The following is a 23,158-nucleotide window of genomic DNA, read 5'->3' as shown; positions in this document are numbered from 1 at the left end:
TATTCACTTAGAGTTGAATATTTGCATTCTTCTAATTTTTTGGCTTAGTTATTGCATGACTTTCCTCGGGGACTGGGAACATATATTTATTTTCTTCCTGTCTAACTTGGTGAACGAGTGACCTGTTGGACTTACTTACAGGAACATCTGTAGCTTACAGGCAGTTACATCACTGAAATTCCATCAGTATGGGCAATGACTAATGAAGATACTCCTGGAGCTCCACTGAAGAATCTCAGTCTCCTCTTCCAGCATTGCTCAGTGTTTATATTATCTCGGAGAGGGCTTTGCCAGTCTTGTAGCTTTCTGAGCTTCTTCAGTAGTTGTACTTGCTTATTCAGTGAAGACGTGATATTTCTGCTTGTCCCAAATATTCTCAATGCTTGATATTGAGAGAGTGGACAGAGATAGTTGGTTCATTTGTTTCCAATCCTGTTCGAGTCACACCCTCTCCACAGATTAATTGGGACAGAAAAGGCTGAACAAATGTGAAATTTCCTAATTCAGGATTAACAACTTTAAAGGAGAAAACTAGCTGGGGAATGATAACTTGAATAAACAATGCTTACAGTGTTAGTGTTATAGCCCTGAGAAATTCCACAGCTTATATAGGTTTTTCAGACCAGCAGGCCTCAAAGTCGAGTCACAGGTTGGTGGAGCAGCAGGTTTTATAGGCTGGTGGAACGGTTCTCAAAAGCAGTGGGTCTTGGAGAGTAAGAAGCAGTAGTAGGAATGAATTCCTTTTTGCAATTAGACTATAGAGTCCTGGAAGCTGAGGCCAGATGGGCTCTCTCTGCCTACAGCTGCAAGTCAGTCCTGAAGCCTGGGTGACTTCCTTGCTTATGGAGATTCCTGTCTCACTTGAAGTCAGTTGCCATCTTCCACCACTTCTGATAAATGATCTCAGGAGTCTGTCTGTTCAGAGTTTGCACACCCCATTATATGGAATTTTGTGGGTCCTCCTTGACTGAATGTGTGTATGTAAATGAGGTATGAAATGAGGAAAAACCTGTTAAAATTAGGGGAAGAAAGCTGGGTGCTTCCGAAGTGTTCCCAATCAAGTTAAGTTTGAGGGTCTGCTTCCTGTTACAGTGGTATGGAAGCCAGACTCTAAGGTGTCAGAGAGTTTGGGCCCAGGAGTTTCTGTCAGTTTGTGGTTGACATGTGGATGACACCATGGCCCTGGGTGGCAATGTAGGTCACTTAGATCGCGTTGACATCGCATTAGCATCCAAAGTTGCTGCCATGATCTGTACCTGTATGTAGCTCTCTTGCTATGGGTAAGGCCTGCTCCAGTAGGAAATCCTCCATGGGATCATTGATCTTAAATCGTAGTGGAAGGCTGCTGCTCATTCCCCTCCCACACTGCCATTGGGTTCTGGGCTTATCCTGACAATTTTCATCCAACTCTTCTCTTTCAAAACCCACGTGGTACTTAGCTGTCTTTTTGCTGATAGCTGGGGTTGGCCAGTCTTGATCATGGTAGTGGGCTGTCAGGTACAGTGCTCCAAATTTGAGGCCCTTCCTACCCTTAGTAGTATATCAGTCTTTTATAGTGCTGTCGTGTTTGTATTTATTTTGTATTATTATTATTATTATTATTATTATTTTTACATTTATTTATTTTGTGTGTTTGCTTGTAGATAGTATGCCATGGCACCTATGTGGAGGTTAGAGGAGAGCTTTGGGAGTTCATTCTCTCCTGCCATGTAGGTTCTGGTTATCCAGTTCAGGCTGGCAGGCTTGATGGCAAAGTGCCTTTAATCTTCCATGTCTTCATTGGCCCTACTTTGTGTTTTTTGATGACTAGTGATGTTAGCAATCTTTCCATGTACTTTTGGTTCATTGCATATTTCTGGCAAAGGATTTTTTTTTTTTTAAACCAGGCCGTCAGGGGTACCTTATTTTTATTTCTCTGTGACAAGTGCAGTCTCACTAGTTGATTGCCTTCTTCTAATGCTCTTCATTGGAATCTCACTCAGCAGTGATTTGAATGAATGATTTCTTGATTTCCTGGAGAGTTGTATATGGATATTATTCTGATGTGTGAGAGAAGTTAATTCAGTACCCTCCCTCCCCATGGGTGCTTTAGGGAGTTCCTTGGGAAATTTCCAGTGGAGAAGTGCTACTCAAAAATCTGTTTCTTTTTTTTTGTCCCTTTCACAGATTTCACACTCATGGGGCATTTGTGTCATAGTAATCATTTATTTATATGTTCATTTCCTCATTAGGCTGGTCATCAAGAGAACAGACACAATGTGTGTTTTATTCCCATATCACAAGACTGAGTACCATACCTGATTCACAGTTGATGTTCAACAATACTTACTAGTGGGGCTATGGAAATTGATCACTTAGTGTGCATAGGTCAGCTTTATTTTTGTAGTGTAGTTATAGCTCTGTTGTTCATTCTTCACTTAAACCTTTTTTTTTTTAATTTGTGTTCTGTATCAAAGCAAACACCTAAAAATTTGCTGTACTGTTCTTCAGTTGTCTGTGTCTCCCTTAGGCACTGTTCTTCTTTCTTGTTTCTGTGTATGCTTTGCCTGCCTAGCTAGAGCTAATATACTTAGTGACTACCTAATGATGTATGTATTTGGAACATTTAGTGCTGGACTTCCAGTAAATTACATTGTTAATTAATGGACAGTCATAGGGAAATTGCATGAGATGATGCTTTTACCTAATTTTGTTGGACAAAATATGTTTCAACTATTTACTTGAAGAATGTTGTTTTTGTAGTATTTATGGTTATTTATTCTGACTTTTTTCCATTGATTATTTTTCATTATTTATTATTATACTTTTTTAGTGTTTGACTTATTAGTTTCTTAGAAAAGTGATAAATTTTCTCCCTTTCCTTTTGTATCCCTGTCTGTCCATTACGTAGAAATGGAAATATGTATTGGTTGTTGTTTGATATTGATATGAGTTTGTGAGGTGTGTGTTGGAGTTCATCAAAGGTAATCTTCTGATTTGGCAGCACAGTTCTCAAGTGCAGTTCCCATGTTACCAGACGGATGAAGATGATGGTAGTGTGTGCTGTCTGCAGAGAGAATGCCCTGTAGTTCTTAGTGTGTGCACCTGCTGTCAGAATGAATGTTCTGAGTACCAGAGTATGATTAATTTTGTAAAGAAAATGTTTTAGAACATAGTTTTCTAACAATATTAGGATACAAAGAATTACCTTCTCTTCTGTTTCTTACCTGTCTTGTGAAAAGCAAGGACACATTTGCTGTTTTGTAAACTGCCATGGAATCAGCAAGTAGATTTGGGTTATGTTGGCTTGTCTTTTCTCCTTCTTAAGCTTGAGCTAGGTGTACATTGAGTGTTACAGAAATACGTTTTCAAAGTGTTTGCACTTGTGAAGTTAAGCTGATGGTGACAGAAACCTCAGACATCAGAGAAGGTCCTGTCTTTCTCATGGCCATGCACCCAGACATGGCCCTGGCCACATCTCAGGCCCGTTGGTTACACTGGTCCCATGTGGTAGCACGTGTTACTCAGGTCTGTGTGGGCCTGGCAGCAGAACAGCCATTGGGCACCAAGAAGGCCACTGGTGGAGTCCCAGATCCTGGGAATCAGTGTGGCCTTTGGTGGCAACATCATCCATAGACATCAGCACAAGACCAGGCTGTGGTAGGACCATGGACCCAGACATGGTCCTTGGCAACTGCCTGGCCAGGATGGCCCTTGTGGCGTGAGTGTGGGTGAGCTGGACCCGAGGCTGTGAGAGTAGGAGAGCTGGCCTGGCTCCTTGCTGTCTGCTACATTGAGTGAGTTAGCTGGGGCAGTGCTGGAGGGCTCACCTGGGTGGTGACAATGAAGGAAAGCTGGCAGGCTGATCAACCCAGCTACCACCCAGGCCCAGAACCAGGACTACGAGGTAGCCCAATCCAACACACCCACCTCATATAGGAAGTGTTGGAGCATGTGAAGAGGCCAGATATGCAGATCCGAAGCTACATGATCTCTATGGCACAAGGTAAAAAAAAAATAGGATATCCAAGAGGAGTCCCAGTGAAGGCTCAGTATTGAGGCTGTGGCAGAAGCCAGAGGCCTGGAACCAGACCAGTGACTCATTGCAGTGAACACTTTCAAGTAAGCTGTATGGAGGAAAGGGTATACTGTGTGACTGACTCACTGGGCCACTCTACAGCTTCCATGCTATTGTTGTTGGTTGGTCTTTGATCTTTTGTGGGGCTTGCCACACAGCTACCAAACAAATCACACATGGAGACTTATTCTTAATTATGAATGTCTGGCCTTAGCTTCGCTTAGTTTCTAGTCAGCTTTTTTTAAACTTAAATTTTCCTGACTACCTTTTACCTCTGGGCTTTTCCTTTTCTCTAACTTTTGTAAATCTTACTATTACTCTGTGGCTCGCTGTGTAGCTGGGTGTCTGGCCCCTGGAGTCGTCCTCCTCCTCTGGCTGCTAGATCTTAGATCTCCCCCCAGTTTTCTCCTTTTATATATATCCTCTCTGACTGCCAGCCCCTCCTATCCTTTCTGCTGCCTTGTTATTGGCCAGCTCTTTATTAGACAATCAGGTGTTTTACACAGGCACAGTATCACAGCTTCTCATAGTTAAACAAATGCAACATGAATAAAAGTAACACACCTTAAAATAATCTACAGCACCATGCCAATATTTTTGTTTGTTTGTTTTGATTTGTTTTTTGTTTTTACTTTTAAATTTTGTGTTTTTGGAGGGGGTTGCAAGGGCAGAGGACAGCAATGAGGGTATGGGGAGATGAGTGGGATTGGGATGCATGATGTGAAATCCATAAAGAATTGATAAAACGTTGAAAAGAAAAAAATATAGGTATAGAAATGCTAAGAAGACAGTTTCAGGAAGTTTATTTGTGGAATTTCCTCTCATCCCTCACCCTTGCTCCCTGGTGTGTGTTTGATAGGCAGTGCTGCTCGTAATTGGAGCCCATTAATACTTAGGTAATGCAGAAGTATGGGTCTAGAGATTTCTAACATTCAAGTAGTGATGAGTTGATGTAAAGTCTATTAAACCTACCCATACCACATACCTCTAACTCAAGATAACTGGTATTGGTTGTAGTCCCCTCCAGTTTTTTTCTTTAAAGCAACCTTTTATTAGTATACATATAAGTAAATAAAGGTGAATCATTTGATTTCTCTTTTATTTTAATTTTCAGAAATTCTCTGGTTTTGATTGATTTATCCACAAATTCTTTCTACTCAGGGCATGACACTTCCCTTGAGACTGGTTCTGATACATTTCTATTAAGTAATTTCCCTTTAGTAATTTTCTGAAACTTTAGTCGTGATGAGATTTCATTTTCTGAAGGAAACAGATCTCTCTCCCCCAATAAAACAAAAAGGTTCATGGAGCCATTTACATTGGGTAGAAAAATATGTATGTATATATTTAGAAATACGTTCTCTTTAGTAAAAATCTACTCCATCTGTTAACATAGTTTTTGAATGACAGTGTGTATTGGACAGTTGCCCCGTGAATGCATCTTTTTAAGTTTGACCAAATTTTGTATGTGCAAAGTATATTCAATTATTATCAGTCCTTCAGCTTAGATATAAATACAGCATTTAAATATTTTCACTCAAAACAACCTGTTAGGATCATGCCTTCACCTGTTGTTATAATACAACACAGCAGACAAGAAAGTATTGTTCCCAGGAATAACCATTAGATGAGAGGTTATTCTGTGGACTTAGTAGTCAGAGAGCTGTGCCATCTCAGCATCTCCAACAATGTTTTCTTTAATTTCCTTGTTTGCTTTTCCAATAAATGATTTTTTTTTTTTAATTTTTGTCTCACCAGCAGCCCTTTCCCAGTATATTAGACTTGATTCAGTATTGCAAGTTTTCTGCTACTTTTGTTACTCAGGGTTTGTCCTCCACTGGATGACTAGTATTTATCAGGAGCAATATTTTAGAACCTTGCAACCTTCAAGAATCTTGGTTTTGATCATTGCCCTTTTCACATCTCCAAGGCACATATTATGTAAGTCTTCTTGAGTTCACATAAAATATACTTAATATATAGTTTTATGTTCTCATTTGTGTGGTGTGTGTGTGTGTGTGTGTGTGTGTGTGTGTGTGTGTGTGTGTGTGTGTTGGCAGGCCAGAAGTTTTCTCTGTCACTCTCTACATGATCTTTGAGACAGGGTCTCTATTGAACTTGTTGCTCACTGATTCTGGTAAATTGGCTTTCACCGGCTTGCCCCAGGGATCCTCCTGTCTGTGCTTCCCCAGTGCTGGTTAGAGAACCACAGTGACTTAAAAACATCTTGTATTTAGTCTTTGACATCTCATACACATGTACAATGTGCCTTGATCTTCTCTTTTACCAACTGTTCCTGGAGACTCCTGAATAGCCCTTTCTCATCTTCATGTTGTCTGCTTCCCCACTGCCCCCCAAGTCCACTGACTCCAGTTAGTGCTGCCTGTTGGAGTTCTGACTGTTCCTGTTAGCTTGGTCTTATGCAGGTCTTGTGTGGCTTCCCATAGCTGCAGCGAATTATACAGTGCAGTACACAGCCTGTCTTCAGAAGACAGCATTTCACAGCACCCCTGCCATCCTCTAGCATTCTTTCCATACCCTGTTCTGTGATAGTCCCCAGGCCTTGTGTGGTAATGGTGACAGTGTAACTGTCCCATTTAGGGCAAAGCACTCAGAACTCACTTCCCTCTCCCCCTCACACACCCACACCCACACAATAAATAAATTAACATAAATAAATGGAATAATTAAAAAGAAACAGTGTGCTTATCATTTCATTTTTTTTTGTGGGCCAGATATTTGAGCATGGGTTAACTGGATCTTCTATTCATGATCTTTTGACAAAGTTGCAATCAAGCATTTACCAGTTTGCTTTTTCATTTTGGGGCTGGATTGGCATAGAATGCATTTTTGGGGTTGGGGGTGTTCTATTTTGCACCTGTATAACTGAGCATTTTACTGGCTGTTGGCTGTAGGCTATATATTGTGGACTGAATGTCCATATTAGAATATAGCAAGAAAGCCTCTGTCAGCAAAAAACATTGAGGGTCTTCACAAGGAATTGAGTTGCTAATAATTTTTCTTTCATATTTCTTATAATTTTGGTTGTGAGCCTAGCCTTTAACAGTTGAGACATTTCTCCATCCCAGTCTCAAATTTCTTACTCTTATGTTGTTTTAACAGCCCAATGTATAATAATCTTTCTGTTGTTGCAAATACTACCTTTAGGTGCTAAAGATTGGCTGTCAACATATGGGTTACTCCAACATGGCTGTTGATATTATTAAGTCTGTAGGGGATTCTGTAGTTCCCACATGCTAGTCAAATAGAGTTGTATGTGCATAATACAAACACAAGAGTAATACACCTCACTTTAGTTACATAACGAGTGATGTCTTGTAATTATTGACATATTGCATTGAAGAGAATAAAATTATAAGACCTGCTCACAAGCTTATTAATAAAAAGGCAAGGTCATTGGGCTGTCACCTTTGAGTCTTTTTGCCATAGATAAGATATAAATAAACAGCTGGGCGGTGGTGGTGCACATCTTTAATCCCATCACTGGGGAGGCAGAGGCAGGCAGATCTCTGAGTTCGAGGTCAGCCAGGTCAGCCTGATCTACAGAGTGAGTTTCAGGACAGCCAAGGCTACACAGAGAAACTCTGTCTCGGGGGATATATGTATATATAAATATCTTGTGTTTAAAGTGGTATATTTTATTGCTAATGAATTGTTTTCATGTCAGGACCAAGCTGGATAGTATATTGAAGCATGGCTTCTATTTTTACTGGACTCCACACAAGCTAATGAGGAGGTCTCCTGACCTTGTACCTGTCCTCTCATGAGACATATGCACTGTGGCAGTCAATCCCACCTTCTTTTCAGATTGTATTCATTAAAATTTTTGTGAGCTCCGTTCTGCCTCAACTTGATGTGGCCTTCCTTCCCCTTTCTGATTGGAGACTAAGGAGTGGATGTGGAAGAGGATATATGGGAGGTGGGAGGGGTTAGAGAACAGAAGAATAGGGAGGGGAAAATGTAGTTGGTATACAAAAATAAATGAAAAAATGTTAATTAAAAAAGAATAGTAATAATAAGTGAAATTACTTCATTAGGAATATTAATTATAAAACCCCTTTCCTAGGTAAATAAAGAAATATCATACAACTTACCATAATTTTTTTATGAAACTATTACTTATATTGTAGTTACTTTTGCTGAAAGTAGCAAGCAGAATGTAGACATCAAAGATACATTTCTAGTTTAAATATAAGTTTCATTTAAGAATAGTTTTGGAGCCGGGCGGTGGTGGCGCACGCCTTTAATCCCAGCACTCGGGAGGCAGAGCCAGGCGGATCTCTGTGAGTTCAAGGCCAGCCTAGTCTCCAAAGCGAGTTCCAGGAAAGGCGCAAAGCTACACAGAGAAACCCTGTCTCGAAAAACCAAAAAAAAAAAAAAAAAAAAAAAAAATAGTTTTGGAAGAAGATAGTTTCCATATTTACTTGTTCTTGGCCGTGTGATATTTCTAGATTTCACAATAACATTAGTTTTTGGTTTTTAGACTTGTTTGCAAAGGTAGTACATTTTCTTTTCATGGAATATTTTCATCTCTTTGATTTCCTCATGTTTAATATTCGCCTCTAAATTAAAAAATAACTAGATTCTATGTTAGTTGCACTGCTGACTTGTTCTTATGTGGAAAGATCTTCATGTTTGTTGGTGATGTCCTCTTACATAGAAATGGTGATTTTATCCTGGTGTTTCTTAGGTGTAAGTGTGTAACTGTATTCCTGGTTTTCTTTGAAGAAAGTGACTGTATATTAATGGTCCATAACCAGCCTGCTCATTATTTTTTTTATGGCTGTTGCCTGTAGACTTTGCCTAATATACGAGACACTATTTGTAGAATGGACAAGAAAATCAATAACTAAGAATTTAAGACAAATCTAGTTCTTTTCCAGGGTTTGTTAAATCATTATACACTGCTACAATGCCTTTGAAATAGTTATTTTTTCCTATGGTATACCAGCAAACTTTTCTGTAATTGGTATCATTTACATTTAACAAATAAGCTATCTTTATTTTCAGTTCACTGTTGTTTTTCTGAATATTTCCTTTAAAAATAGAGTTGTATGTCTCAGAAAGTTGCACTTGAAGGAGAATATTAGTATTTTATTGATTTTTTTTTTTGGGGGGATGAAATAATAGATGTGTCAGCTCATTACCTGCATTGATTTATAAGTACATTTATGTTATAGTAATCAACACAATGATAATTTGGGAGTCCTAGATATTACTCTGTTGTTTATGCTCTTCAAAAATCTGTCCACTAAGCTCATTATAGCATATTTCAAAAGATACAAATGGAAACATCTGAAATTGTAACAGTAAAAAGGTAGTCATAAAATATAACCATTTATTGTTTATAAACAGATTTATAGGTAATTCATAAAATTGGCTTAAAATGCATAATACATGTTTTTAAAAACAGCCAACAACCAAAACCACATGCATTTTGTGATATTGACTAAGTTTAAGAGCATATATTTCTCTGTATTTAAGAAAGATGAAGCAAGTAAACTTAAATTTTATTTTTTCATTTGTTATATTTAAATTTTAGCAAATCACATTCTTTTAACATATCCATGCACATGCTGGTTGGCTAAATCTCACTTGGGTTGTACTATATGATTATGTTATCTTGTGTTTGTATAATCTGAGTTCCTTTCTACTCATCTGTATGTAATATCAAAATCAAATTATCCTTGAAAATGTGTATGTGTTTCCATCTCCATCTGTCCTATTTTCCTGATTCTGTGTTGTAATCAAATAACTCTGAATTGAAGAAACTTGGGGGAAGAAAGTTTATTGGGCTTACGCTTCTAGGTTGTGGTCTATCATTGAGAGATGTCAGGGTAGGAACTGTGGAGGAATGATGCTTACTGGATCACACTCTCTGGCTAGCTCACAGGCTCATGTTTAGCTAGCTTTCTTATACCACCTGGGACCACCTGTCTAGGGAAGGTATTGTCCACCGTGGGCTGTATCCTTTTATATCAATTCAGATAGTCAAGATAATCCCTCACAGACATATCCACTGACCAGGCTGATAAAGATGTTACTCAGTTGAGACTATGTTCAGACAGTTCTAGGCTATATCAAGCCAGTTAATGCTGATTAGAAGTGCGTGCGTGCCACACTCCTGTGGATTAATAGGAAAACTTGAAGGAGTTGGTTCTCTCCTTCCATTGTGTTGTTCCTGGGATTGAGCTCAGGTTATCAGGTTCAGTGGCAATGCCTTTGCTGTCGAGCCGTCCTGCAGGCCTTCCACTGTATTTTTGTCTGTGGCTGAACCTGGAGTTTCCCCATTTCTGATAGACCAGCTGGCTAAGAAGCCTTCAGGCATGCATGCACCCCATCTCCCCAGTAAGTTTACATTTGTTGGGGGTATTCAGATAGGATAGACAAAGAATATGAAATGGCAGCTTTTTCTTTATATCATAAATGAAACATGGCCTCATCTGCTTTTTGCTTTTTACTTTTTAGAGATGGGTCCTAGAGATTGAACCTAAGGCATTGTGCATGCTAAGCAATTAGTACCATAGGTAAGGCTATATCTGTAACCCTCATTTGATAAAAAAGTTAATATATATGTGTTTTGTATGCGATGTATATAAATGCATGTGCATGTGTGTGAGTGGATATACGTGTGAAATTTAGGGGACAACCTCAAGTGTTGATTGTCACCTTCTACCTTGTTTGAAGCAGGGTTTCTAGTTGTTCTATGTACTTCAAGCTAGCTAGCTTGTAGGCTTCCAGGGAGTCTCTTGTCTTTCTGTAGGTGCACTGGGATTACAGTTGCACGTTACTACATTAGAATTAAGTGGATTCTGGGGATCTGAACTTGGCTGCTTATACTTCATGGTGAGTGCTTTATCAGCTGAGGTACCTCTCTAGCCTCTTCCTCTGATTTTTCATTTTACTTTTAATAGAAATACTATCTTCAAGCTAATTTGCAGGGTACATTTGTGTGTGTGTGTGTGTGTGTGTGTGTGTGTGTGTGTGTGTATCAGTATGAACATGTCAGTTGTTCATTTTATAATTAATGAGATTTGTGAATTGTTGAATTTTTTTTTATGGCCCAAATCAGATGTTACTATTATATATCCCTGAAGCTTAATAAATCTCAAGAGACAGAGAATTGATTCTGAGCTCTGATCTCTAGTAGTTTAGGACATGTCATCACACCGTGATCTGTATCTTTTTAATGCCTCAAAAATTACCATATAACAGTGAACACAATAAAAATGTAATATGTTTTTGATAAGTATTAATCTAACATCAAATTTTCTAATTCATGAAATCTTGAACTTAAACTCTTTAATATTGAGATACAAAAAGCTTCTCATAAAATTTGACACGATTCTTCAAACCCAAGGTTAAAAGAAGAATGATCTCTTGGAATCTGCTAATTTAATGATCATGGAGGGAAAAATACAGTGCAGTTGGTGAATTTGTTGTAGAATTGAATGTAACCAACTAATGCTTATTTAATGTGCTCCACTTCCCTCATTTACTGTTGTATCTTTGATCAAACAGTTTGGTGGATTGTAAGTCCCAAGGGACAAACAGCTTAATAATACCATGTCTCAGCCTAAGTGCAGGTCCTTTACTGTCCTGCATTGATGAGGAAACTAAGAAGACATTAGTGATGTTACAGTTAACCTAGAATAGGTAGGAATTTTGTTCTTTGTTTAAATTTTTTTTTTCAGAAAATGAACCTTACTGTATTGTGACTAGTAATTTTTGTTATTTACTTATTTGCTGAAATTCAAAATATAAAAGAAGATATGACAAAGAAATAAAAAATAAACCATGATGCTATCACTACTGTACCCTTCTGATTTGTACTTCTGGGCCTTTTCTCTATATAAACATCCCCACACTCCTCCTCCCCCAGTGCATTTAAATTACAGATTGTACATGTATTGTTATATTAACTTTTGCTCTATTATATTAACTTTTTGAAAACTTAAGTAAGATTAGGAAAGATTTCCATGTTAATAAATATACCTCTATAATGCCATAATTTAATAGTTGTATTATACCCCATTATGACAGTAGAAATATACATTTTACTTAGGTAAGTTTTATTATGATGCTTTTGAAATCCCCCCATAAATAAAATGGTTTCATGAGGAATTTTTAATAATCATCATTTATTTTCTGGGAAATAAAAAAACCTGGTAATTATATTCAACCTAGAATTTGAAAATTAAAAAGTAGCTCTTGATACAGCGGAGCCCAGTACCAATATTTGACTGAGTTCTGAACCTTCACTATGATAGGTAATAAGGAAGAAACTTTTTTGGAAGAATTAACTGTGCTTACAGTTTTTACTCCCTAACCTTATAATTATTTTGGGGGAAAAAACTTTTTTGTGTCCCTGCTATTCTGTGTAAAATTATGTTCCTGAAACCAACAGTTGCTCCTACTAAACTACTAGGACTATGGTAATCAATACCTCAGCCACATTTTCTAAGGGGACCACTTTTTTTTTTGCTTAGCTTTTGCTCCATGTTTCTGGTTTTGTTCCTGCCTTTACTAGTTGTTTCTCTTGGCTTGTATTCCTTGGTTCACCTATTTCCTGTGTGTAACTGATGGAGTACCTCAAGGCCCTGCCTTCTGCTTCATTCTCCACTTAAATATGCTCCCTAGATGAATCCAGCGAGTTCTTTACTTTAAAGACTGGGATAGTACATCTAAATATGTGTCCTAAACCCTTCTGCCTTTCCTAAATTTTTAAATTTTAACTATCCACGTACTATCTCTTGTGTATTTAACACATTAATTCAGTAACCGAGGGCAGAGACATACATCCTCTTACTAAACTCCTTTCTTCAAGGGAGGGTCATTTACTCTTCCTTCAAAATGTATCTAAACCATATTGTTTTCTTTTTTCTCTGCCTCAGTTAAAACCCTCTATCATCTTGCATATAGGCCAATAGAATAATTTCTGATTCGTTTTCTGTCTACCACCCCTGGCTGCTGAAAAACTTGGTACCCAACAGCTTAAAAAAGTAACTGGCATCTTGCTCCAGACGTGTATTTTGTGTCTAGTCAGCATGTGTTTTAAGGTCTTAGGTAATCTAGAATCTTCTTGTGTGCATGGTTTGGTTTAATCACATTCCACCTGTACTCATTCTAAAGGTGTGTGTGTGTGTGTGTGTGTGTGTGTGTGTGTGTGTGTGTGTGTAACAAACTCATTTCTTGGCACTTGTATTTCTTCTACCTGAATCTTTATTTAGCTATGCTTCCTCCTCTTTCATGTCCTTTAGATTTGAGCCTTACTGTATCCCAAAATAACAAAGACAGTTGCTTATGGAGTGAAACCTCTCAAAACTGTAAGGCATGATAAAACTTAACTCTTTTAGAAGTTAATTTTATATATTTGTTACAGTAATGAAAGCTAATAAAAAAGTATAGTAGAGAAGAACTATTGAGTATATAACTTTAGTTTTTATTTTAATTCATATTTTATCCTTCTCCACTTCAAAATGAGTTTGAAATAGCTTTAAAATATACTTAATATTCTCTATTAGAAACTTCTAGGACATGTACAATATAAATAGAAAAGAAATGATTGGCAGGATATATAAAATGCAAGTCACATTGTTTTATATCAGTCTTAAATATGGACCAGGATTTGACTCTTGAAGTGTTGGATGTCAGAATGAAAAGAAAAAACATTATTGGTAAGAGGACAACAATTATTTTATTTTTTTTAAACCACAGGGAAATACAGCTTTCAAAACATTTTGCTGTTGGACAGCAGTGTTTAATATCCATCTTCAAAGTAAGTGGTATGAGATGATAAGTTGATGAAGCTTAGGGAACAAGACTCTGGCAAGTGACTGATATATTAGCACTCATTCATATTTCCTCCTTTCTGTGCCTCTCCCTCACGTGCTTGCATTTGTATTTGAGTAAAGGAGAGCTTACGTTTATCAGGTGCAGCTTTGAATGAGACACAGTTTATTCATTATCCTATAGTGGGCAGTTCATTCCAAGGAAGGTTGAAAATTAACCATATGGTATGCTGTAGTCTAGTAAAGTTTCCCAAAGGTGCTCAGATAGCTGTCAGTAGTATCCCAATCAAGTTATTCTATGGTAGTTTAAGACTATTACTCAGTAACCCACATTAGCTTAACATGCATGATCATTGGTAGTCTCCCAAGTCTGGGATTGTAGTTAGTTTGTAGTCTTTATTAGGAAGTTTTGACATTTGTCATCATAGATTAGGAATTACAAATCAAATTATGAGTTTCATAGTGTAGCTTGAGTTATCTTAGTATGTTAGTGAAGAGTTAATTTCATCTTAATAGATTTTTCTGTCAGTTCATCTTGTTTATTTGATTAGACTTGAATGTCTTCAAAATTAGTTCAGATAAGTTTTTCGTTAGGAATATTGTTATTTAATATTTTTATTTATTAATGAGTCAGCCAAATCTGTCAAACTACTAAATGGTTTATATAATTAAAGAATTTGGAAAGGAAATGGTCTAGAATAAGTTGTCGACAGTAATGGTCAGTGGGTTCATGTTCCAGTATTCCTTATTTTTTGGACTTAGTACTTTTAGTATTGTATCTCAAATATTACTTATAGAGCAGGTATTTTGGAAGATGGATGATAATTATTTTGCATCCTGTTAATATCTGCTTAAGACATTTTCAGTTTTCTACTATTGGCTTAATTTATTTTCTTGCACTTGAGTTTACAGTTTGGGAGTCTTGGGGGAAAGTACTAGATAGTGTGAGTAGGGATGGAGCAGTGGTTTTGCAATACACCTATAATCATGAGAGGAGTTGGTTTTCACAGAGCTTCTTTTCTGGCCTCTCTTGTTCCTTCTTTTCTTGTGATTAGTTGTCCACTTGTCTCCTTTTATCACTCTAACTGCCTTCAGTCTATCCTTTCCCTTGTCTGTTTGTTCTTATGTGCTGGTTCTTGGCTTGTAGCTGTGCTGGAAACTAGTCAGGTTTCTTGTCCCTTACAACTTTATTTCACTTTGGTCTTTAATTACCGTTGTCCTTTCCTTGTGTGACAGAAGAAAATTTGACATGTCTTTGGTTTTGGTACTAGGATAGGTCTTTTAAGGGTATAGATCTTTTAAGGGCAGTAGTGGACCTTGAAAAATTGATTTAGATTGGGATTTTGGTAAATGTCATTTGTGTATTTTGTTTAGAGATGGCATATATCTCCCTCCTTTTGTAAAAAGAATAGTTTTCCACTGATGTAATACTGTCATACATACAAGAAAAATAGAGATATATGTATCCCTGCTGTGGGATGTTCTGTATGTCAAATGTGTTGCTCTGATTGGTTAATAAATAAAACACTGATTGGACAGTAGCCAGGCAGGAAGTATAGGTGGGACAAGCACAGAAGAGAATTCTGGTTAGTGGAAGGCTGAGGCAGAGCGACACTGCCAGCCGCTGCCATGGAAAGCGAGATGTAAGGTACCGGTAAGCCACGAGCCACATGGCAACTTATAGATAATAGAAATGGGTTAATTTAAGATATAAGAACAGCTAGCTAGAAGCCTGCCATGGCCATACAGTTTATAAGTAATATAAGTCTCTGTGTGTTTACTTGGTTGGGTCTGAGCAGCTGCGGGACTGGCAGGTGAGAGATTTGTCCTGACCGTGGGCCAGACAGGAAAACTCTAGCTACATATCCCAGCCAACATGTTTTCTCTCTTTGGTGACTTCTCTATTGAATTCGATAAAATAGAAATAGAAACCATATGCCTGTCTCTGAGGAAGGTTCTAGGCATTAGTGTTTGTGATGTAGACTGAATCTTCCTATAAGCAGTATTCCTGGAATTTTCTTTGTATCAGTAGAATAGTGGGCTTAAGAAAGGAACATAAACTTCAAAGTTTGATTGCACAAATTTAGTGTACTTTTGTTAGTTCTAGAAGGATTTTAAAAGTTGTGGGAGATAACAGAAATGTGGTAAAGCCAATTTTAACATAAGTTAGAAAGAAGATCAGTATCATCTATAAATAAAAATATATTAGGTTCTGTTGCTTCTAGCTGCTTGCCTTCTAATATGAAAAAGTTTATTAAAAGTGGCAGGTTTATAAATTGGATTTATAAAACAAAATATTCCTGGTTTCATAATTTTATCTATGTGTAAAATATTCTGAAATTTTTATCACTTAAGTGTTGTTGTCTTAGGGATATAGTGGGGAACAGATACATGCATTTTAACAGGAAGACAGAATACTCAATAGCCTAGAAAACTGTTCTGGAAAAATCTAGGTCCAGCATATGGTAAACAGCTGTAAAAGTGCTATGAGAAAGAACCAATTAGAATTGCATAGAGCACAGTCAATTAGGTACTCAAGGATAGAAATGATACTTGAATGGTAGTAAGAATGATGAATCTCTATGACTTAGATCAGATGGAAGGAGGTTGTGAAATGTCTAGGAGAAAAGGGCCTTTATCCAAACTGGATGGAGCATAGTTTGATTAGCTCAAGCTAATAGAGATTTGAGTTATTTACCTGGCAGTCATAGTACCTGGGTCTAGTCACAAAGCTCCAAATACCACTATAATGCTTTAATTATTTTTGGTATGTTGGTCATGATTCAAGATGGCTACAGTCAGACTAAACTGGTCCCTGCAACAATTTAAGTGAATCAAAGAAAATATACTAATAATGAGTAATTCTAGGACTATGTGAAAATTTGCCTTATGTGTTTCAGAATGAAAAGGTGAACAGAACCATTTAAGAGTGTAAGAGGAAGAGTATGATGAGTTTAGTTGATTATGACACATAGAAGTCTTAAAAATCAGGACATGAGATGAAAAGAGGATTCGCTCTGGAGAACAGAAATTTGGACTTTATCTAGACTAATTGGAAGCAATGAAAGGGTTAAGGAATTATTAGGCTGAACTTTTATAAAGAAGGTTTTTAAAATCAGGAAATTTATGTTAATTCTAACAGGAAATCAATGAGGGTAGAAAAGTATGTTGAAAGAATTTGAGTGAAAGTTTGGTGTTGGAATGTGTCTGAAAAATGTGGGAAACAGAAAAGGGAAATTTAAACTGTACTGGTAATACAGTTTTAATTTGAAGTTGCTTTTATTAAAACATTCAAGTTAAGATAATAGAAATACGCCGGGCGGTGGTGGCGCACGCCTTTAATCCCAGCACTCGGGAGGCAGAGCCAGGCGGATCTCTGTGAGTTCGAGGCCAGCCTGGGCTACCAAGTGAGTTCCAGGAAAGGCGCAAAGCTACACAGAGAAACCCTGTCTCGAAAAACCAAAAAAAAAAAAAAAAAAAAAAAAAAAAAGATAATAGAAATACTTACTTGAGAATTTATTAGGTTAGGCAATGCCACACCAAGGCAGGTGGTCCTAGGTTGTATAAGAAAGCAATCTGAGTAAGCCAGTCAGTAAGCAGAATTCCTCTGTGGGCACTGCTTCAGTTTCTGCTCCAAGTTCCTGCCTTGAGTTTCCTCCAACATGGTTTTGGTCAGTGTTTTTATCATGTCAATAGAAAGCAAAGTAGGATACCTGCTAAAATTAGTATTGAAAAGAATAACACTGGGACTGGAGAGATACCTCAGTGGGCAAAGTGCTTGCTCTGCAACCACAAGGCCCTGATATTGCATCCCCTTCCCCCAATCCACATAAAAGCCATGTATATAGTGTGTATGCGGTATCTACCTGTAAATCTCAGTGCAGGATGGAAGGGGAGATAGGCAGATCCGGTGGGCTCTCTGGCTATGCTCTGAAGGGGTGAGCTCCAAGTTCAGTGAGAGACCCTGCCTCATCAAAATAAGGTGCAGAGTGATAGATGATAATATAAGTCAACCTCTGACCTTCATATGTGGACTTGCTGGTGAGTTCACCCTAATCCCTATGTACGTATGTGCGTGTGCAGGTATGTAGATACACACACACACACACACACACACACACACATACACACACACACACACACACACACACACACACACACACACACACACGCCCCTCCCTCCCTTCATACTCTCTTCTTAAAACCATTTTGAAAAATGCCACCAGTGGGCTTAAAAGGTGTTTGTAACCATTGAAGTGCTAGTAACGCCTATGTATTAGTGTTTTCCTATAAGTTTAATGCTCTCTGTTTTGTAAGATAAGATTTATTTGAGCATTTACTGTGCTTGTGATTCAATAGTTAATGTTCAGTAATTATTGTATCATTATTCGTTAGGCTCTTAGAGGCCCTAGAGACCACCAAGCTTGCACTACTGGACCTCAACTTTATGCTCTGATAGAGCTATAATTTGGATCTTACATGCCTTCCAAAGGTAAATGTGGTAAAGGCTTGGTCCTTAGGGTGTTGTTGTCAGTAGGTGGTGGTACCTTTAAGTAAAGAGGTGGGGTTTAATGGGAGTTTCTTTTTTTTAGGTCATTGAGATCATCGAATTGAAGGGGATAATGACACTCAGACTCCTTCCTCGTCATCTTTTTAGCTTCTTGACCATGGAAAGAGTGGTCTTGCTGTCATTATGGTGTTTTGTCTTGTCCAAAGCATTGGGGCTGGGATCTTGGACTGAAAACTTTTCTAAAAAAAAGTGAGTCCAAATAGACCTTTCTTTGTGTAAGTTGATTATCTCACTTGTTTGATATATCCAGAAAGCTGACTGACACAGATGCCGTGTGTTGTATAGTCCATAGTACACTTTGGAGTGAGTGAAGATGTTAGAGGAAGTCAGTAGCTAAATAGGATAATATAAGCAATATAAGCCTCTTCTCAGCCATATTGACACTTACATTGCTTTTTTCAGTGGCTTTCTTAAAATGTTTTATTTTATAAAGGGAACCTTTTTTGAGGGGGAAGGAGCTGGAACAAGAATTGTCCCTTTTAGAAACTAAGAAACGTTAAATGGCAAAAACAAATAACTCCACTTTTTACCCTCGTAAGGTCAGTGGATTCATGAGTCAGACCCTTGTCACTGGAGTGTACTGTTTTTCTTGTTGACTTTTATTCCAGTCTGCTAGTTCTTGGTGTTAGGGATGTATACTCTAATGTTCTCTTTCTGTTCATAGGGACTGGATTCTTTTATTTTATTAGGAATATTTTTAAGTATTCAGAGAAGTTGCAACTATATTATTAGATACAGATATACCCACCACCAAATTCTCTGATTAACCATTTACAATATTTCTCTTATCATGTTACCATCTATTGAACACATATGTGAGCACATTGCCAATGCCATTACATTTTCCTGTATATTTCAGATGGCATGGTGTTAGCTGGAGTTCAATATTTGTTGACAGTACCTTTTGATGAATAAATTCTCATATCATACAAGGAAATGACAAATTAGGATTATAAACATTTGATAAGTTTGCTCAATATATCCTGTGTAGCTCAAACTTAGAGTAGTGGAAAATGCCATCACCCTGGAAAGTCTGCTTACACTACTTCCTAATATTTTTAGTTTACTCGTTTATGGTTATGTTTCTACTATAATAATAATATCATCTGATCTTTCTGAATTTTTCTATCATTACAAGAGTTTGATGGCGGAAAATCAGGCAATCCAGAAATCTCTCATCATAACACTACAAAGATCTAATAGAAGTTAATAATGAAGTTGCAAATCCTAGTGATAGTTGGAGGAAGTCTCTGACAAAGCTTTGTGAGGAAGAGTTGTGTGGGGGTTCTGAGTGGGTTGAAGGAAGGAGGGACTTAATTATTCCCCATGTTTATAGAGGTTTTACATTTAGCACTTTTTAGATAAGCAAGTTGCTCGTCACTCAAGTATCTTTCAGTTTAGTTTTTCTTTCATCTGATCACTCTCTGAAGTAAGATAAGGAAATGAGGGTGATAATATTTACAGAGAAAGATACATATATATCTTAAAGACAGTGGTAGAGAGGAGATCTAGAGGAGTAGGCACAGCAATTAAAGCCTTCATGATACCAGTTGGAGATGTCCACAGAGTCACAGGAAGGGCTGAAGAATAGTTGTTTGTGCCAAGGAAAAAAATAGTTTGAAAAATCTCTTTTTAAAGAAGTCTTGTGAGGTAGATTGTAGTATATTAATCTTAATATCTATCTGATAAGCAAATCTCATAAACCTTATATGAATTAAATATGCTAGTAGCTTACTAAACATAAATTGGCTTTTTGCCAGAGAAGTAATATAATTAAATGTATAGATTGCACAAATCAAGAATGAGAAATATAAAGTGTTGTTAGCAATACATATATAATAGAAACATCAGTGTCAACACAACTTACTTGTACTTAAAACACAATTTTATTTGTATGCATTATCAGATTTACATAACTGGTTTAGTTAGGGTTTCTATTGCTGTGATAAACACTATGACCAAAAGGAACATGAGGAGGACAGGGTTTATTTCATCTTGTATCCTGTAGTCCTGGGGAGTCAGGGCAGGAACTCAAAGCAGGAACCTACAAGCAGGAACTGATGGAAAGGCCATGGAGCAATACTGCTTACTGGGTTGCTCATGGCTTGCTCATCCTGCTTTCTTATAGTACCTAGGATCACTAGCCCAGTGGTTCCATCACCCATAGTGACCTTGGCTCTCAAACATCAATTATGAATCAACAAAATGCAATGTCAGTCTTGTGGAGGCATTTTCTCAATTGAAAGACCCTCTTCTCAAATGATTGTAGATTGTGTCAAGTTGACATGAAACTATTCAAGATAATAAAAACATGAAAAATTATCTAAAAATTAATATAAAATGGTTTAATAAGTTGGTTGTTTTTAATTTAGGGTGCTTAATTTTAATTTATTCATCATTGACAATATCTACTTATGAAATGAATTTTTGTACATATTTATTGTCATAATGTAATAGTTGTGCATCTTTCCAAAACTTCTGATGATTCTTGTTTGATTCCTTTTTTTCTTTGCTGAGTGCTTCACTGTGGTACAGAATTAAAAGCTAAGAAGCCCCCAGTCTAGTATACTGTGAAATAACCTGTATTCAATAGACATGAACTTATCATGCAGTGTGTTTTACATTTATTTGTTGCTTAACCTTCTCACAGTCTGTGAGATGTTAGTAGGATATTAGTATCCTTGATTTATAGAGGATAGTTAATCGTCACACAGTTCATAATTGCAGAATTTACCACAGTTTTTCTTGTCTACTATGCCAAAGACTTACTTAAATTACTTTTATTGTTTTAAGCTGTGTGAATGTGTGTGTCTGTGTGTGGGTAGGTACAATTATGTGCTGGTACCCTTGGAGGTCAGAGGCTTCAGTCTCCTGGAGCTAAAGTTAGAGACAGTTATGAGCCTTCTAATGTGGGTGTTGGAATTGAACTCTGGTCCTGTAGAAGAGCAGTATCCATTCTTAGCTGCTGAGCAAACTTCCTGTCCTATACCAAAGACTTCTCTTTCTGTCCATTCATGTGATAGAAGCTGCACTGTGTTAGTCAGGTACCGCCAGTTGCTACCACTGGCTTACTATCTAACATTTCAAAAACATGAGTTATTTCCTATTACTCATCCTAGAAGCCAGGCCGCGATCTTTCTTGTTCCTTTCCTCAGTGGCTCACTTAGTGTTCACTAGTATAAGGAAGCAGTAGCTTTGAATTTTTAGTGTCATGCTTTGGTGGTCTGTTAATTCATCTTGACTTTGGACTCAGTGTGTCATAGGATATTTTCTGGCATTCATAGCATGAATTCTTTTTTTTTTTTTTTTATGTGCATTGGTGTTTTGCCTTCATGTGTGTCTGTGTGAGGGTTGTCCAATCTCCTGGAACTAGAGTTACAGATAGTTGTGAGCTGTCATGTGGGTGCTGGGAATTGAACTCGGGTCCTCTGGAAGAGCGGCCAATGCTCTTAACCGCTGAGCCATCTCTCCAGCCTAGAGTAAATTCTTATAGTTGATAGAAAGATGTTTAATTGCAAACACTGTATTAACTATTTTGCTCTACGTTTATATATTCCTAGTCTAGAAATTTAAGTTTGCACTTGGTAATTTAATAATATTTTTATGCTTTACTTGGGAAACAGCTTTGTCTTATGACTGTTTATTGCCTTTTCCTGTTGTTTCTGTTGCTTCAGAATTTTAAATAAAACAGTTTTAGCAATAAAGCAGAAGAAAAGGTTTCGCCTAATGCCTATCTTACTCATTTTTGAAGCCCCATTAGCCTTGAGGGAGCTATTAGTTAAAATGACACATAGCTCAGCTTCTGGACAGTGTTTTAGGTGCTTGTAATTACCAATGAGAATAGAATGTATAGTCATTTTTGGAAAGTTCATTGCTATATTGCAAGCCTTTTCTAATTCTTTTTTTTTATCCTTAAACAGAAAAAGGAACCTTCTAAATCCAGTGTCAAGAAAAAATTAACCAAAGTTGCAGAAGCAAAAAAAGTAATGAAGAGAAATTTTAAAGTGAATAAGAAAATAACATTTACTGATGAAGGGGAGGTAAGATTCTATAAATATGTTATTTCTGAACTTCATCTCAGGGATTATGGAGCTTAGCTTTCCTGCTGACTGGCCATTTATTATTTAAAAAAATAAATGAATGTCTCTACAACACACTGGGCGCTTCTTTTCTCTGTTCCTGTAGGCCTTTTATCAGCTGTGTGGCTGTGGACAAGGATTTCTTATGCAGTAAACTGAAGTCCTTCCTGGTGATAGCAGCAGTGAGATGATGTTCAATTCCATTCTTTATAGAAAAGATTTTCTCATCAATATTCATCAGAGTGTTCCCTGGGAACAAGCACAAGAATACTAACATAGCTACTTAGCAGAGCATCTTTAGCATGACTCTGTAAACTGCCTGATATGCACTTCCTCAGTTATATATGCTGTGTTTGCATGTTCATTGCTGGACTGGCTCATGGAGGGAAGTCTGTCTTTAAGTGATTCCAGATACAGGTGCTTCCTTCTCATTTTGTCTTTATCTGGACCTTGTTCTAAATACATATGTCTATATTATTCTCATTATTTTAAGAATTAATGTTTTGTTTTCAAATGATCAAATAAGTTTAGGATGAAAACTAGTTCCTGGCATAACAAGGTCTTAAGAATTTCATCTCATGACCCCATTCTCACCAGCCTACAAGTTCCCTGACCATCCTGATATACCACACAGTACCAT

The 23,158-nt window shown here is 37.3% G+C and overlaps 1 protein-coding gene across 1 annotated transcript in view; it reads left to right on the top strand.

Moving 5' to 3' along the window:
* Ddx10 (DEAD-box helicase 10) overlaps window positions 1-23,158 on the top strand; it is a 171,263-nt gene that overhangs the window by 78,990 nt on the left and 69,115 nt on the right. Inside the window, exon 14 of the mRNA XM_059267888.1 lies at window positions 22,360-22,479. Coding sequence (XP_059123871.1) covers window positions 22,360-22,479 — 120 coding nt within the window. The remainder of the gene's footprint in view (window positions 1-22,359; window positions 22,480-23,158) is intronic.

The sequence above is a fragment of the Peromyscus eremicus genome, chromosome 7 (assembly GCF_949786415.1).
Source record: "Peromyscus eremicus chromosome 7, PerEre_H2_v1, whole genome shotgun sequence".
Classification (NCBI taxonomy): domain Eukaryota; kingdom Metazoa; phylum Chordata; class Mammalia; order Rodentia; family Cricetidae; genus Peromyscus; species Peromyscus eremicus.
The sequence above is the reverse complement of the archived record's forward strand: the minus strand, read 5'-3'. Positions and strand labels throughout refer to the sequence as shown.